Source organism: Ruditapes philippinarum, unplaced genomic scaffold (assembly GCF_026571515.1).
Source record: "Ruditapes philippinarum isolate M1 unplaced genomic scaffold, ASM2657151v2 ctg2744_1_1_1_1, whole genome shotgun sequence".
Taxonomy (NCBI): Eukaryota; Metazoa; Mollusca; class Bivalvia; order Venerida; family Veneridae; genus Ruditapes; species Ruditapes philippinarum.
The window spans coordinates 90,572-109,967 of NW_026859583.1; the positions used below are offsets into that span (position 1 = coordinate 90,572).

General features: G+C 31.4%; 1 protein-coding gene across 1 annotated transcript; it reads right to left on the bottom strand.

Annotated features, from left to right (window-relative positions):
- Positions 1–14,307: 14,307 nt before the first annotated feature.
- On the bottom strand, positions 14,308–17,702 carry LOC132757146 (pantetheinase-like). The gene is made up of 2 exons (XM_060748339.1): positions 17,240–17,702; positions 14,308–15,837 (listed from the first exon to the last, which is right to left on the bottom strand). The coding sequence occupies exons 1-2, from the start codon at positions 17,474–17,476 to the stop codon at positions 14,650–14,652; spliced, it is 1,425 nt and encodes a 474-aa protein (XP_060604322.1). The 5' UTR covers positions 17,477–17,702; the 3' UTR covers positions 14,308–14,649.
- Between the last annotated feature and the right edge of the window lie 1,694 nt (positions 17,703–19,396).

Genomic DNA, 19,396 nt, shown 5'->3' on the forward strand with positions numbered 1-19,396 from the left:
TACAGGTAAACGAAGAAAACATGGCATGTGGTTTTAAATTCTCCGTTTTGATTGATTTATGGCAGTCGTGTGAGGGTAAAAATGGTCAAATATCGCTGTCTAGGATCAGCGAGATAGGTTTAATAGATTGCTAGGACAATAAAGCCGGTGTAAACCATTTTGGGAAGAAGCTGACGTTATGGAAATAAAAACCAAAATAATAATAATTAAAATCGACTGCGTCTCTTACTTACCAAGCGAAAAAGTGATTATGCCAGATAAAAAAAATACCAAATACAACAGGAAATCTTTTCCATTCCACCCAATCCATTAATTTGTCTGACAATAACACATCTATTTCGTTGTTATAAAGTATTGATTGTTGAGTGCAAAACTGCATTTTGTATTTGCTTTTAAATTACTTCTTTTACATCAATGTTTTTTTGAGAAAGAAAAATTGTTTCTTCACATATTGCCTCTGTTGGATTTAAATCATATATTCCCCAGTGCTTCTAGAAATGTCAAATTACAAAATGATAAAAACCGATATTACACTTAATTTTCACGACAATCCAGAAGACAGTTACAAAATTAGTAAAGATCAGTTTTGATGCTTATTTTGAACTTTATTCTCTGATATTTGCTCAATGAAAATAGATATATCTGATCCTTATTATTTTAAAACTTGTCTAAGGCCACGATTAAGAAAGATTCTATCAGAATAAACTGTTTGAATGGCTTGTCACATTAACTTTGCACATCATTTTTCAGTACAAATATCCGTAAATGACATCGATCCATACAAAGTGCATACGTATTTAAATGTCTGGTTGAAATGCTTCTATTTATTTATTTTTTAATGATTTTTCAATTGTTTTATACTCTCTCAACTCAGAATTATCGAATATAAAAAGTGTATTGAATGAAGTTTTTTTCGTTGTTTTTGAAACTTTATTTTCTTCTAACGAGGTCAAATTATTGCATTTTGCTGAAATTCTACGCAGTAATCTATCAAGGATAAATTAATGTTAGTCATTTAAAGCCCGATGAAAAAAACTGCAGCTTTGTCATTGATGTAGTAAATTTTGTTGTCATTAACATAATCCTGTGTTGTTTTTTCATATAAATTAGTATTAATCGAGTCTACGTTAGGTGATAAAGCAAGCTGGTGACGAGCTTTATATGACTTGTGGGACGAGTTTTAATGAAAGCCGAAACAAAATGATAACTAATGAAAAATCAACATATTTTCTTTGATAAAATAAAGCCAGAAAATGACAAAAAGCGGCAAGATCAACAATGGTCGGACGCTTTAACAATTAACTTGGCCTCACACGATCTGTGAATCAATATGAACTTTTGTCAGTTGTAATAGCTAAATTATATGACAGAGTACCATGCAATAACTACGTTACATCCCAACAATGGTTGGATTGGTCTGTAAGCTCAACAAAAGTCTGCAGTTTTCTCGGTGCAAGTCATAATCACAGAAAACTTTAACTAGGTTATTTGATTTCTGTCTAATAGTTTTATTTGCAGGCTATTTGTAGTCTAATCCTTCATTGAACGTTACTTCCTGAAGTGTATAAAGCTATATATCTGCTGCAAAATTGTTATTTGAATTTTATAATAAAATACTCTCAACATATTTGTATGAAAGAAATATATTTCAATCGTTCCTTAGTAGGAAACGGCGCAAGATTGTGATAATCAAAAGACGGTTAATGCACCACTTTCTGCGGACGTATTTAAAACCCGATATTAAAGGATTTTATCTCCTTGGTGTACCGGTTGACCCCATGATAACAATCTAATTTCGCTTTTTAAACATTTTTGAATGTAAAACAATTTTACGCATTATGTTGCGAAAAATCACATTCAGGACATTTTGATGAACTCTTAATTTTACTAACTCTGACGCACGAACATCTGTTTAACTTTCACTACTACTTAAGTCCTGTCCTTGTATATATTTGATAAATAATTGTTCTTTTCCCTGTCTGCCTGTAACAAAGTTTCTTCATGACAAACAAATAGCAATCAATATATTAGTTCAAAGCACTCGTGAAAGATATCATTCCCATAGCGTTCCAAATATAGGACAGATCTGGCAATATTTGGTAAAAATCAATTGTATTCAAAGCGAATTCGGCTGATTTTTTCCGAATTATCTTTTTGGTTCTTAAGCGTTTTTTATATTAAATTCGCCGTGTAATGATTCCGATATTCTATGTTATTGTCTGATTTGATTTTTTTCAGATATTTCTTTTAAAAATGCGTTATAAAAATTGACATTTTTCGAAAAGCTAAACGTCTATGGAATTAAAATACATGAACTATGAAGAAAAATTAACTATATATAAAAAATATAAGCATATGTGTAAGCGTTCTTTTGAATGTCATTTTTTTCTATATCACCTGGTCATCTTTTGTAATAGTAATCAATTTTACATTTAGCTAGATCCCTCTACAAAAAAGAGAAAAATTCTACATTTTTAACATTTATCACGGAAAATATCTTTAATCATTTTGACAGAAATTTCAAAATATGTAATATATAGAGTGCAGACCATGATCTCACGACACAGATATGCCAGATGATCTCGGTCTACACTAGTATTCGCATGAATTGAATTAAGTAGGGTTTTCTTCAGCAGATTCGTTTGGCTATTTGCATATAAGTCCATGTTGCGCTTGTTTATCTACAGTACAAAAGCCTCGGTTTCTGATGTGATTTGTTTCTCTAATCTTGATAAAAACCTGTTAAATATAGACAAAATTATTCCTGAGTGTATGACTAACTAACAAAGTTGTTAAAATTTAGCAGGAATGCGTCTAGAGAATTTATGGAATATAGCAGATGATAGTTCTTATTATTCATTATTTACATGTATGATTAATTCATTAGGCACGATATTAAGTATCGAATAATGATGCCATGAAGAATAACTAGTTAATTAAACATTGATTGATAATAAAAAAATGTTAAACAACTGCCCAGATATCAATTTAGAATATGGGTAATGAATGAAAATCAAAAACAGTTAGGGCTAAATGTAAATATAATAGCGCATAAATATGGTAAAAAGGATGTTAAAAATCATGGGGTCTCCGATACGAAATGTGTTCCCAAATTTCTCCAAATAAGTTTGTAGACTGTGCATTGGAGTTTTAACTTATGCTTTGTTCATTTCTCAAGAAGAACCATTCTTCACCCTAAGACCAGAGATCATATCAGGCTGAATGTGCTCATTTATTGTATATATGCATAGTTAATATCTCATTGCTCTCTCCTTGCTATCTATGGCCAAACTTTTTTCTGCCTCTTAAATAAACTCTTTATAGTTTGTACATAAATACAAATACCAACAATCATAACAATGTTACATAATTATTCCAGGTATAAATCCTGCAAGTGATCTATTTGGACTGAAATGTTCGGGAAGGATACTTGGTGATTCATATAATATAGAATTTTCGTCTGAATACAAGTGTTGTATAGCATTGAACTGTGTATATCTTATTTGTAATTTGTGTTGCACATCTAAATCTTACCGTCTATTGGGGGCATTTGGATTGCCCGGATGAATAATGCTAGACTGATATTCATACTGTCTATAAGGAAATGAAAAGCATAGCAGTAATAAGGTACGATTGTCTCTCTTTTAATATATTACCTATCAAGATTGTATGTGATTATGTGAAATAAATTAAGCATAAAATATCATAGGCAACTTATTCCATTTCATCCAAAAAAAACTCATTAATTTGTCTGACAGTAACACATTTATTTAGTTCTACATAATACTATAGTATTGATTGTTTTCGGTAAACTCCTTTGGCATTTGCTTTTAAGAAATTTCTACGCCTACTTTAGTGTATTTTTTAGGATTCTTTGGATTTCATATTGTCCCAAGTGAATTTTTTAAGTCTACATCCAAAAGTTGTAACATTAAAGTCTCATAAGATTTGAACCACATACAGTTCAAAGTACAAATTCATCTTCACGACAATCTGAGAGATAGTAACAATGGCGGAATCGAATGAGGTTTGGAAGGTTCTGCTAATATCCGCAAGTTGTACATTCAAAGACTGTCAAACTTTATCCTTGGAACACATTTGTCAACAACCTCGATCGCGGTAAAAAAGTATACCAGAAACCACATATTGAAGGGGTTTAACCATATATTTGCATGGATTATCATCGCAAATTATATGAGATTTTTTATGATACATCCGTAAATTACCACTATCCATTAATGTTGCATTAGTTACAAACTGGTTGAACTACTTGTAGCAATTAATATGAATTAATTATTAGTTAAGTGTTTCATCATTTCTTGGAAGCATCCCTGAATGTCCAGTTCAAGATCAATAAGAAATCAGTTGATTTATATGTATTCTGATTATTTTCATGTACTGCATTTAAATTGTTACATTCATAAAAGAGGGTTTTACATAATATGTGTTTTTCATATATTTTATTTCAAAAAGTGTGTTTTTGTCTTCCAATAACGCTAAGATTTTATAGAAAGGTTACATTGATATTGACAGTTGATAAAATAATTTTTCATATTTAAATAGAGAACACAGAATCCCTAAACAAAGCACAACACGGCAAAATTGTAAAATGTTACAAGATGTCAAAAGACAAATTTTAAAAGCAGGCAACATACCCTGAGGGTGATTATACAGTATTCAAGTAGGAATACTGGAACCACCCAAAACTTAAAATAGTTTTGTAAAGACTTTAGTATTCTCTTGAGTGTCGATAAAATCTTTTTCACACACATGCATTTTATTTCAAAAAAATAAAGGTATACAAAGGGAACTAAAATAGTTTTAACAAATGTTTGAAGCTGAATATGGAAGGAATATTATTGCTCTCATTTTACTAGTTCACCTAAGGAATATCTAAGTCATCTGACCTGATTTCTGCCGTCCGTTCTGTTTGGTTTTACAGTTCACCAGCACAATTTAGGTCGGATGGTGCCGAAACAGAAAAGATGATTTTGGATAAGTTTGGGTGTTGAAACAAAAACCAGCACCAGGTGTCAAAACCAGCTCATCTTCTGGTACTTATAAATGCATAGCCTACAATAATTCAAACCAATTTAGTTGCCTCTTAGGATCACGAAAGGGATAAACGGTGGCTGAAATTCTGATGCCTAAACTCCTTAGCCACAAGGTGGTGATTTCTGCTGAGTATTTTTATGCATAATTATAGAATAAAAATATTAAAATAATACACTATAAGAAAAGAGGTTGATATATAATAAATCTTACATGCTTTTGATATTGCTATCCGAGCTGTATGCATTGTTTGAGTAGGACATTGTTTGCAAGTTTTCGTTGAATTATATTCATTTTGCAAAACCTGCTCAATAAATAATGTTCATGGTTTGAGAAAGGTCGATAGCTTGAATGCATCGTTCATTGTTGATGTTTTTTTCACGGTGCAAAGACAGATTAAAGAACTATGATGTTTGTTGGTGGATTATAGGTCAATATTTATGTTGTAAATGAATTAATAAATGTAAGGTAAAGAAAAAGAAATTTAGGAAGAAAATTAAGAATGCATATTTTGTTAATTATATAATGAAATAATCCATTGTAAATGAGAACATCATTTCATGTCACCACGAAACTACAAAATAACGTTTTGCGTTTTATTGTTAAACACAGCGTATACAATTCTTATTTGAGTATAAGCTATTGTTAGTTTGGCCATTTCGTAAATTGATATACATGTAATGTTATAAAATAATAGATAGTGTGATTTTAAGCAGAATCTAGCAGATAAAAAGTTAAATCATATGATGAAATATTATGCGATAACATCGTTCCTATAGGTGATTAGTGGAATAGATATGGTTCATTCTTATACATATTAACGCCTAGTTGTCATGAATATTACAGTGCAAGTTTTAATTAAAGGATTGATAAAAGTACATCTGTCTATTTGCAGTGAAATCTTTCAATGCACTTATTGCTAAGGCATTTTTATTACGCATCATTCGTATAGAATTACATTCGTTAATTACATAACATGTACACTCTATGCATGTACTTCAGGTTATCATGGTTATAAAATAGTTTCTAAGGTCGTCAGTAAACAGCAAGGTGACACGAAATGGACGTACACTATATGGAACTTGATATCAACGAAAAACAGGATTCAACGAAACACATGATTAAATGGTGATAACACATAATTTACTGGTGAAAACTTATGATTATAACATATTTTCAGTTGATGGTAAATATAGTTCGTTCCTCGTTATCAATATACAATGCTGAACAAATAAATATGCAAATAAATTCTTTGTTCTGTACTTCGTGTCTCCCTGGTTACGGGTCGTTATTTATTTGCAGACAGCTTTTTCCAAAACATTTGCATTGACAAATGTTTTGTCTCAAAATGAAAACATTTCTTTCAACATCCTACACAAAATATCAACAAAGATAAATGAGAAAAATGACAATCTTTTCTAATGGTTTTAATATCAAACGATGTATAACTCCATTATAAGATTTCGCAAGACTTGCACAATACGTGTTATCAGAAATCATGAAAGTATTAACAAATATAGAGTATTGAATAGTCTATTTCTTTAAAAAATCTCATCTACAGATTTTGTGGAATAGTTGTTTAGCAAAATAAGTAACGCAGTATGGTGGAAAATAAAATATTCAATGGGAAACTTTGAAGATTCAAAATGTTTGTCAAATACATTTCAATGATAATTAAATCTAAACACCAACACTTGGTCAGCTTGCTTTAACCGATACTATGCATGCAACCAGTGCAACTGCACATCCGTGTTGCCTCATCATGAAGCTATGAATAGTTTTATAATATGATATAGTATGATGAAATATTTTGTTCAGATTAAAAAAGGGACTAGTCCATTTAAGATAAAAAGTACGGTAAATGTTAAACTAAGCAGCAGTTTAGGATTCCGTATCACCAGAATATTAAAGGAGCTGCATTTGATTTAGTTCACTTGACAACGAAATCAGATAGAGGAATTGATATGTAAATTTGCTGATTATTGGAATATTAAAGCTAAATGATTTCAATGTAAACAACTTTAATCTTCTTTTGAAGTAAACACTTTGTGTCAATTTATATGCAGTGGTTATGATTGTATATATATATATATACAATTACCTTTAAGTGAGCATTTAGATAAATGCTCTAAAAAAGACCCGAAATTTTGTATTTTCCCATTTTATAAATTTCACAGTAAAAACGTTTCAGCTAGGTTATCTAGAGAACGCTATTTTATTGATGTTTTTAATCCAAAAGTTAATACTATATAATGACGTTACTATTTTTAGATTATGCGTACACATGTGTACACAAAAACGTCGTCGTTACTATGCGACGACGTCACATTTGCCCTGATGATCATAAGAGAAACCGGTTGGCAAATAATTTAATAAGTTAACTCATGGACTGTGTTTTTTGTTTTATTTATATGTGACTTTTTTCCGGCACTTGCTTTCATTTTTAGTATATATATATATGACTTTCGGAAATAGATATATAGTTCTCTGGTCCCAATCAGTGAAGAAGACAATAAAATGTCATCGTTGATTTGTGAGATATGTTAACAGAGAACAAACTCTATATATGTGAATGTTGAGCTTGTTTCAATGTGTAGTGCAGTTTGTGACTGTATATAAAGCTGTTCTGAAACCATCATTTTAGTGATGGTGGATGAGCAGGGGCTATGCTTTCATGACTGTTCTGCTAGGCGCTGTGCCGTAATTGGACTGGCATATCGATGTGGTGGTATGTGTGTATATATTCTCTCATTTCTATCAATTTATCTGCACACTTGTATCTTAAGTGATCCCACGCAGGGGAAAGTATAACTGTATTGAATTTAATTATCTCCCTTTATATATACTTTATCTGTCTAAATTCATTGTATCCTACGGATCTACTTGATCTTACGGGATCCAGTTGACTTTTGGAAATAGATATATAGTTCTCTGGTCCCAATCAGTGAAGAAGACAATAAAATGTCATCGTTGATTTGTGAGATATGTTAACAGAGAACAAACTCTATATATGTGAATGTTGAGCTTGTTTCAATGTGTAGTGCAGTTTGTGACTGTATATAAAGCTGTTCTGAAACCATCATTTTAGTGATGGTGGATGAGCAGGGCTATGCTTTCATGACTGTTCTGCTAGGCGCTGTGCCGTAATTGGACTGGCATATCGATGTGGTTGTATGTGTGTATTTATTCTTTCATTTCTATATATATATATATATATATATATATATATATATATATATATATATATGCATAGTTATATACTTTAAAACTATTTTGAACATCAAATGGTATCAATATTTTAGTTTGCAGAACAGATCACAGACTGTAAAATGATACGTTTTTGAATAATATCATTATGAATATACAGGCAACGAAACAGCACGCAATATTTCGTGTATGAAAATGTATTTCAAGGAATTGAGTAAAAGCCTTGTCACTTTAGAGGAGATTGTGACGAATTGCTAGTTGTGTTTGTCGAGCAAACAACGGTATGTATGTCGAATATACACAAAGTTTATAAAAAAATTTAAGCGTCCTTTTTAGGCTGTTCTTTCTTATTACTATCCTTCCGTTAAGCCTATTATTGCTGTGAAGAGGGTCCTACAAACTGGAACATTCTACTGGATCAGTAGATTGGGGTTTTAAGTACGTAGCGTTCATTTTACATTGGCTAACCGTGCATGACTTCAAATCGAATCTGCAAAGAAATCAGACAAGTGATGTTTAAAAGGTTGGCTCGGAAAAATTGTGTTTTTGTCGATCATTTATATACACAAAAAAGATCAAAACTCAAAATCGAATTAGCAAAGCAATCGGGTAAGTGGTGTTTAAACGATTGGCTCGAGAAAATGGTCCACTTGTCGATCATTTATATACTCTAAGAACAAGCGACGGTTCAGAAAAAGACCATGTCACGCGAAAATCTCACGAAAATATTGATTGGGTTAGGGCAGTGGGCTTTTATATGTGTAAGGAAGACCTTCCTAACTTGTACAAAATGAAATTCAAAAAATAAATCAGACAAGTGGTGTATAAACGGTTGGCTTAAGAATATGATGCTTTTTACGATCGTTTAAATATACACAAAGAACAAATCGGCGGACCAGAAACCGACAATGACATGCGGAAGTCTGACAGACATATTCATTGGATTAGGGCTTTGGGCTTTATAATATGTGAATATGGGCTTTATAATATGTGAAGAAGACACTCCAAACGTGTACAAAAATTGAATTTGCGAAGGAATCAGGCAAGTGGTGTTTAAACGGTTGGATCGAGAAAATGGTGCTTTTTACGATCATGTATATACACAAAGTACAAATCGACGGTCCAGAAATCGACCATGCCACGCGGAAATTTCACGGACATATTGATTTGGTAAGATCTTCAGGCTTTATAATGCATAAGGAAGACCCTCCAGAATTGTACGTAATCGAATTTTCAAAAGAATCGGACAAGTGATCTATTAACTGTTTGCTCTAGAATTTTGCTTTTTTTTAGGTAAATTTCTGAGACTTTATATTGTGAAAGAACTGATCAAAGGTCAAACATGTTTCCTTTTAACGCGGGCATCCCTCCGTTAGGTCTGTGACTCTTCTATGGCTGTGAAGAGGGTCCTGCAAACTAAAACACTCTTCTAGATAATAAGATTTTTTTAAGTACGCAGCGCTCTTTTAACAATGGCAAAACGTGCATAACTTGAATTCCTGTTTGGAACGGCGATTTGTTCTTTCTCGGCAAAAACACCATTTTCACGAGCTTACCGTTCAAAACTATTTGATTAATTCCATTGCAAATTTGCAAGAAATATGTCCAGGAGATTTCCGCATGGCTTGGTCATTTTTTGAACGGCGATTTGTTCTTTCTCTATATAAATTTCGGGAAAAAACATCATTTTCACGAGCTAACTGTTCAATAACTGTTTGACCAATTCCGTTTCAAATTCGATTTTGTACAACTTTGGAGGGTTTTCTTAACATATTGTAAGTTTTAAAGTTCTTACCCAAGCAACATGTCCAGGAGATATCCGCATCAAATTTTAAAGAAGCATTACGTCCCTTTACTCTTACCAGTAACCACAGCGTTGATATATATTTCCCCAATACCCACGGCCGTAGAGAAGTATCTACTGAACACTTTTTTGAGACATTTCACTGTTTCAGTCAAGTAATTTCTGTTCACAATTTAAGTTTAGGTCATCTATCTCTTGATAAGCCGACTGAGTCTATTTTGGACCATTGTTGTTACTGTATACAGAAGGACAAAGGATTTGGTCAAAACTCATTAAGGTTATACAATGTGGAATAAGCTCCCTCAAAGTAAAAGACATATTCAGTCATTTTTATTTGGGTAAGTTTAAGGTCACAATACACAGCTTACCAATTTTGAAGTAATCAAAGGGCACAATTGGTATTCATTCATATTAGGGGTTTTCGTTGGATTTATTGGTTGTAGAAAACCCAAAATCTGTTTGTGAATCATGTATGTTTTCCTATAACCATTAGGAAAACATACATGATTCACAAACAGATTTTGTTATGCATTGTTGTTAGATTAAAAAATTAGTATTTTTGATGAACTCTTTTGTAACATATGAAAACACTCACTCATATTTATAGTAATTTAAAATATATGTATTAAACAACAAATATATCCAATTATGGGTTTTCTACAAGACTAGTAATAAATCCAAAGAAACCCCCTAATATGAATGAATACCAATTGTGCCCTTTGATTACTTCAAAATTGTAGGAATAAAAAGTATACATCAATATATCAATCCATGGTAAAAATGTCTAGCAATAGTTCTTGAATGGTTTTTGTAAACCTTTCATTATATCCTTGAAAGTTAACAAATATAAAACAAAACACTGTAAAATATATAGCCATTATAATTTATTATTGAAAAAGCAGATGTACAATAAAACATTATTTACACAATTTCATCACAACTGTTATGTATATTTGTCATTTTTGGTATTTAATAAATGTCCTGTCTAAGCTAAAACTAGTTACTTAACTGGTAAAATTCTGTACAGTAAAGAGAAAAGGGGTCAATGACATAAAATATTTTATCTGAGCATAAAATCTTATTTATGTGTTGTCAAGGTCTAGTAAAATATAACTAACTAGGATTAAGGAAAACGCAACACATTGGTTGAACGAAATAGGGCATTAAATGACAAATGTTGCAAAGTTACAAACAAACATTGAATGTACATATTGTTTTCCAAATATAAATATGACCAACTTGCCGCCGCTCAAAGAGACTTGGCTTGTTCAAGATTGATACAGAAAGACTGTTTAAAACAGAGTTTACTTGAAAAATCATAAATAACTATATCCGTGTTAATGATAACGTTTATAACAGCAACATAGCCTATACAATTATATCATGTAAAAATGCTAAGTCAATATGATATACCTAGCGATAACATAATGATATATGAATAATCCATGTCTAACATTATCATAGAAACCTTTATGGTCCTTCCACCTATGGACTGCAGCCTAGAACTGTCAGACATATATATAACAGAATATGATATTCTTAATCAGCAAAGGGGTTATGTGTAGAGAAATGGTATATTTTAAAATATGCAGAAAACTGTGTTATAAAAAATTATTCACACAATAGTAGCTTAACCCTAGACTGGAACTGTTACAGAAAAACAAACAAAACAAAAGCAACAACAAACAAACAAAAATAACCATTAAAGAAAAGAAGAAAAAAACACACACACACAAATAACAAAACATGTCATGACATTTGAGATATGAAACAATTTTACATCAATTTTTTCTTGTAGTAATGACTTTAGTTAAATTTTATAGTCCACTCCATAAAGATTATGTTTAATGATATTTTTGACTGGTCCACTGTTGCAGTTATTAATGGTGGCATTGTTTTGGTCCGTAAATATTGTCATTTACTCTGTTTAGTTTAGATATATAGATTTCTCGGATATGCACAATTTCAAAAAATACCATATACAATGATAAGAAAATCAAAACATATTTTCAAAGAAAGCATGGGAATGGAAGATCATCATATACATATTAATAATAAACGTGGGTAGCAACGTATCTTTTCTACAAATACTTGTTTACTTTAAAAAAAATTCCGACATTGCTTTTACCTAAATTTAGGATATTTTTGTACAATATATGTTTCTATTTTTCATCCAAATCCACATTTGATTCAATCAGCTAAAATGAAATAGAAGCCCTTTTTATCTGACTGAAACAAATAGACAATCTTCTTTTCCAGAATGACATGTGAAGAGAAATAATTTGGATCAGTGGGTCTAATAAGTAAATGATGTTTCTTACTACATTAAAAATTATTATAAGATAATATGCTCATTTTTTGGGATAAAAAGCTTGAAATACTTATTTGTGTTTTTTTTTAAATCTTGGAAGTTTGCACCGAACATGTTTTATTTGAATAAGAGAATCATGTATGGGAAGATAATTCCTTGTTACTGGTCAAGTTAATTATGCCCTTTCTACATAAAACTGTTAGTATTCTAATTACACTTTGGATTTATATAGTGTTACCTATACCGTATAGATTTTGAACGTAACATCTTTTCTTTACGTACGCATTCTATTTAATTATGGGCAGCAACGTATCTTTCCTACAAATACTTGTTTAGTTAAACTAACTTTCGACATTGTTTTACCTTAATTTAGGGTATAATTTTTTATAAATATGTGTTTCTCTTTTCCGTCCAAATCCACATGTTATTTGATTACTGTTGTGAAAAACTGACAAATGATTCATTTTTAAATAACAAATCAAAGCAAATTTCAATTCAATGTATCTGTATTTGTAGTGCAGAAGAAAATTACAAAAGCACCCGAATAAATAAAAGGATATATACACGCATTATAGTTAAGCTATTCTTCTTTATGGTTTGAAGTAATAAAAATAGTTCTTTATGGTTGGGAATGATAAGGATTGAATAGAAATACAAAGATATATGTATAAAACAGGCTATAATACTGGCATACAAATATAATGAAGCAACCTATAACATCCAATCTGAAACTACCTAGATTAAGTTAACTATGCACTCTATTGATGAATCATAAACTGTTTTATCCAATTGAAAAATAAAATTAGACAATCTTTTGTGTGAAGAGAAATAATTTGATATATAGGCATAATAAGTAAAAGATGCAACATTATTAGATACTATGCTCATCTATGTGTAACGTGCTTTAATTGCAGATTTTTTTAATCTAGGAAATTTGCACAGAGCATGTTTTATTTGAATAAGAAAATACACAAGCTATGTATGGAAAGATGATTCCCTGTTACTTGTCAAGTTAATTTTGCCCTTTCTTAATAAGATTGTTAGGATTTTACTCGTAAGTATACTTTGTAATCATACAGCGTTTACCTATAGTGAGTAAATCTTCTCTGTGTGTACTCAAAAGTTGAAAGATTTTTTTATTTAAAAACAAATTATATAGCAATAATTAGCATTGTCAAATATCCAATTTGAGCAAAATGTATCTTTGAAGACGTTTTAGCTCCAAAAATGCTATTTCATCTTTATTGTTAAAAAACATGTCATTTTCGTATTCCTTGTTTCAGTTTAAAAAATACAAAAAAAAAACAAGAACAAACAAAAAGAAAGAAAGAAAAAAAAACAAAAAAAATCTAATTAGCCATTTAGAAGCTTCTTCCGCTCTTTGGTAAATGTTAAAATTATAGTGTATGATAGTCAAAATACTTCTTTGTTTACATTTTGATTCCTAAACGACACATTAATTCACATTCAAAACACTACTTTCTTCAGCTGTTCATAAAATATGTAAAAATCCATTATTAAAGAATTATAAAGACAATTTTTAAAGACCAAACATATTATTGATTTTTGAGGCATAATGTGCTCTTAGGTTTTAAAGAGAGGGGAAAAATTCGACCTGACAACGACATTTCTTTTACAATATTCAACGAGACCACACCATAGATAGCAAAATAATTACTCGTGTAAAAAGCTTATAAATTAATAAATTGAAAGTACGAGAATATCAGATGTGAAACTGGATTTTAACATATGTATTCTTATATGTAGTACATCTTTTTGATTGAAATGTTACATTTCTTAATGTCTTGTTACTGATTTCACAACAGATATTTTAGAAATGATGATGTACTAAGAGCAAAAGAAGTTGGTATAAAGCTTGTATTGAGGCAACGTTTGAATTAGCAAAATTTGTTCTCTGATTTGAGACAAAAATTATTCACTGCAAAAGCTTATAAATTGAAACTATGAGAATATCAGGTGTGAAATAAGATTTTAACATATGCCTTTATATACTAAGTACATCCTTGTTATTGAAATATTACATTTTCTAAGCGTTTTGTTTTTGATTTCTCGACAGGTTTTTTAGAAATGATGATGTACTAAAAGCAAAAGAAGTGGGTATAAATTCTGCATTGAGGCAACGTTTGAATAAGCAAAATTTGAAACTGTATTTTTGAACCCATTTGTGATCTTATTTCTTCTCTCATTCGAGACATGGTCCCTTTCATAGATACGACCGACAAGCGATGCTTCCAAAAGTGGTCTTAGGTTTGACTTAAACGTTAAAACCTCGTTCATTAAATTTCAGAGCATTTGGAGGCAGCAATTCAAGATTTCCGTTATCGGTGGTAAGCACTTGTGGTGTAACATACGGGGTTGAGAAATTACCTTTGATAGTGATGTTATTGAAATATCCGTTCGCTAAAAAGGTAAAATGATAGCAGTCAGTGGCGTTATCAGACCCACATTCTAAAAGAATGCATACCTGCAGGTAGTATGGACCATGGCGCTCATGAACTCCACTGAACACCCCAAATGCATAATTACCTGTAACCTCAACTCGATTGTACGACAAATAACAGCAAAGATCGGCCTGACAAACGGTAACGTTACCTACTTTTGATCTGAGACTTACGAAATTATATCTATCTTTGAAAACTCGACCTTGAAAATCATGTCTTTGAATAAATTGCATATCAGAAGTGTCAAGTGTGACTTTCTTTTTCTCAAACCTTTTGCTGTTGTTCATCAAAATAGGAACATCTTTTACAAGGAGACGACCGTCAGGGAAACTCCGATTATAATAAAACGCTAGGGACCCCTTTGGTGTATATATTCCACTACCCTGAAATCGTTTAGAAGGTTGATGCAAATTCGCTGACAGAAAATTAACATTATATGCAACAGCAAATGAAGAGTGATAACCAATGGCGGATAGAAAAGGCAGCGCGTCCATCCATGCAGTTGGAAACACTATATCCGTTACGTTGTATTTTTCAATCAAAGGGATAGCTGGATCATGAAACAAAATATCGAAACAGGTAAAAGTTCCAAAGCGTCCAAATTCAGTGTCAAAGTAAATGAATTCTGGAGAAGCAGGTGTATTGAATTGTGACTCAAAGAACAAGTTCTGCTTGTGATATCTTGCTATGAGTTTTCCATTCCTGTCAAAAACTATGTTGGTATTGTACTGATAGTGTCCATTCTTAGGGCAATTAGGGTCGGTATCATGGCATGGTTGCTTATCGCCATAATTAGCAACAAGGTACATCGAGTTATTCTTTGCGAGACAGCTTAGAAAAGTTTGTATCTTTGTTCTTTCGTACCTCAAAGGTTCAGTACATGGCGTCCAGTCCACTTGGGCAGGGTCTGGAATGTACTCCAGATAGTTTTCAATGTCGGAAGGTGTTGCAAATAGATATCCATAAATTCCATCTTCCGGAAATACGATAATATCAGCGCCCTAGAAATAGAGATAATAAGTAACTATTTAGATGAAGAAAGAAATCATTTTTTATTTTATACAACACAACGCTGCATCATTGCTATGACTATGTAACATACATAATGACGTTATCTTCCTGAATTGTATCAAATTATCTGTTTTAAATAACAATTAGTTTGTTTCAATTATAAAATGGTTAACTTATAACTTTAAATGCCATTAAATTCAAAATAAAACCAAGCTTTCATAAAAATTTTAAACAATGCACAGTTTCCAATAATTTTGGAGTGGTACCTCTGGACAATAAGAAACGGTTTTATTGAGAATTCCCATAAGAGACTATAGAATGTGAAATGTTCCCAGGATTGGCATGGCTGACATTCATTCTGCAACATAATTTAGTATTGAAATCAACTACCTCGAAATCGGAAAAATAAAACATCACTCGGATGAATTATGTGTGAAATCGTATATAGCTGCAACACTGCACCATAGGGGAACGGCACATACTTAGACGGAATTTTTTTTATTTATCTATTTAATGTGGATATGTGCATGACCCCTTCCCCCCACAAAAAAAAAATATATATATATATATATTTTAAATGGATGACAATTTTCACAAACGCGTGTTAATGCCCTTTCTGTGGCGCCGGTTTTTAATATTATTTTGCTTCTTTTGCAAAGTATGAGAAAACATACACAAAACATATATCCTTTAACCGTACCTACTATTCATTTACGCAGAAGTGTCCGCTCTATGAACTCGGACTCATAAACATCATAAAAGACAAAAATTACAAAATATACAACTAGCGTTAATTGGAATCAATTGAAAAATAAAGTAACTCAAATCTTTCAATATAATTAAATTGAATCTAAATATATTTTGCGGCCATTATTTTTAATTCATCTCATAACATTCCGGTGTTGCTTGCGAAAAAATAATTTAAATTATTTTTTGTTTCGTTTTTCTTAAATTTATTCCAAAGGTTTTAAATCTTTAAGTTCCTAAATACTATCAAACTTATTTTCATGTCGCTTCTATTTTGATAAGCCACGTGGGCATAATAGGAGTCAATGAACAATTCAGTCAGACACTTTTAAGGAATTTTAGCTACATTTCTTAGTGAAAAAAGAATTTATAAACCTAATAAAATCTGATATTTCATCTTGACACAAACAATAACAATTGGAGGTAGAAAAGAAAGGACACCGCTAATTGTTAACTCAACTGGTATAAAATAATGAGTGCTTATCTTTTGATCATCGGTAAGCTTTAAAATAATTCTTGCGAATTCATATCACTATCTGATTTAGAATAAATAGAGCTTATTGGTAGATCGTCTATATGCTTTAAAATAATTAGTTAATATAATGTATCATGTACAAATGCCTGTCAGTATACTAAAATACATACGAGTGTCCCTGCTATATCTGCCTGTCTTTTATATTCGTCAAGATTCGGAAACATTTGTGAAACTGCTTCATCGTATGAACTTGCTCTCTTTTCTGGAAATACAACTGCGTTCTCATACACAGCTGCTGTATAGAAAGTAGGCTTCCCACTTGTTGGTAAACGCGACATTTCCGACACATATACGATGCTAATTAAAGTGAAAACAATTCTACACAAAGATATTATATTGTCCATCATATTGCACTTTTTCACAACTTATTAGTGAATTGTTTCAAAATTAAAAAACCGTTCAAGATGATCTTAATTATTACAAAGCCGCTGGCAGCTGCAGTTTTTAGTATGAAAAATATTTGATAATATAAGAAAACATCGCATCTCTTGACTTAGGCAACTGATTTCGCACACTTAACTTGAAGCGAAGCACCAGACGTGCTTTATGTTCGTTGTGTTTGTGTGCAACTGTTAACAAAGTTTAGCTTGAACATGAAACATATCTCGTCAGTGGGAGATAAACGTATCTTTCTAGGTCAACAGTGATAGGTTCTGCATATGATATATGAAAAGTCATTTGATTTAAATATAACCATAAATTAAATCACCCCATGAAATGTTGCCTGCTATTTAATTTGTTTTGACATCTGTCTGTGATATGCATGCTTCTTAACGTCTGATCACTTTTACAAATCCATTTTATTTAGTGCTGTTTTCGCCTTTAGAGTACACACAATCTTTTTTTTTTTTAGGAAACATTCTGCGCTTTTCATTAAATGGGACTGATGTATCTCATTAAAAGTTCCTTGATTACTGCTGTAGGAATATATCTAAATAATAATTTCAAAATCTGAAGTTTATATGTTAGCAATTCTGCTGAAGCCAATGCTAAGGGTGTGGACGGTAGCTTACACTTATGAAAGTCATCTCTCTATTCATAGATTTTCGTGTGATCATCCAAAATTGATGCATTAAAATTTTAAGAATTCGTTTTATTCATTTTCAGTTCTATATGATAGATATTAGATACCATTTCATGATTTGATCAAAGTAAATATTATCCAAATTTAATCATCATCAAGGTATCGAGAAGTACATAGCTACAATAACAACGTGTTGTTTGGAGATAGACTCAACATAAAGAAATACAAAATGAAATTCTTAAATTTGTTTGAATGTATTACTACCAAACCTGAATAAATGTAATCTTAAAGAGAGTGCTTTACAAAGGTCGATATTGGTCACAGGTCGATTTAGTATAATGTTTTACAATGCAGTTTATAAAGAAAGACTTTTGAGAATTTTGTGCAAGAATGGAAACTTTTTTCTTTTGAATTATGGGAATTAGTTTATTATGGATTAATGTATATGGTCGTGTTGTATAAAGGGTAGAAAAGTCGTATGAGCTAACGGTTCTTAATTTAAAACTGGCAAAAATATAAAAAGATTGCCCCAGTCTTATTATAAACTGAGCATAGGCAATGCATTCTAAAGAATATTTATAGAAATTTCCGTGCGTCACGTGGGTTAATGAATATTCATTAAAAGAAAAAATTAGAAACAAATACGGCAAAATGTAAACTGATTTTGAGTTTTAACTATACTATCGATATTACCACTCGGATGAGCATAATTACACTTAAATATGCTAGGCTTTGAAACCATCAAAACACTTCATGGAAAGGGTGATGATTGGCTGAATTGTTGATAGGTCGTGTAAGTTATCTTAGGCGTACTGGCTGCGTTAGTGGCAAACTGTTGTAATCCCTGCAAAAGAAACTTTCCACTTCTTGTAAAGTACTGGCTGCTTCTGGGAACATCTTCAAGAGTTATTCTATAAGCTTATAACTTCCTTCAGAATGGCACATGCGATACCTTGTTCTGTGTTTAGGGGGCATTTTAGAGACATGAAATGTCATAAAAAAAATAACAAACATTTTTTTTGACTTGTGGACACTAAATAGTGTTGTTGAAAAAGAAACTTTTAAGATCAGAATATTTATTAGAAAACGGCTGTTGTTTCTGGAATGGAAGAGATTTAAGGTTGCTTTGATGTGAATGGGTATACTATAAAAACATCGCTTCAAAATTGCCATTGGTGATTTTACTGCTTCAAGCACAGTGCAAATGAATACTTTCCATCAAATTATAAACTATAAACTTACG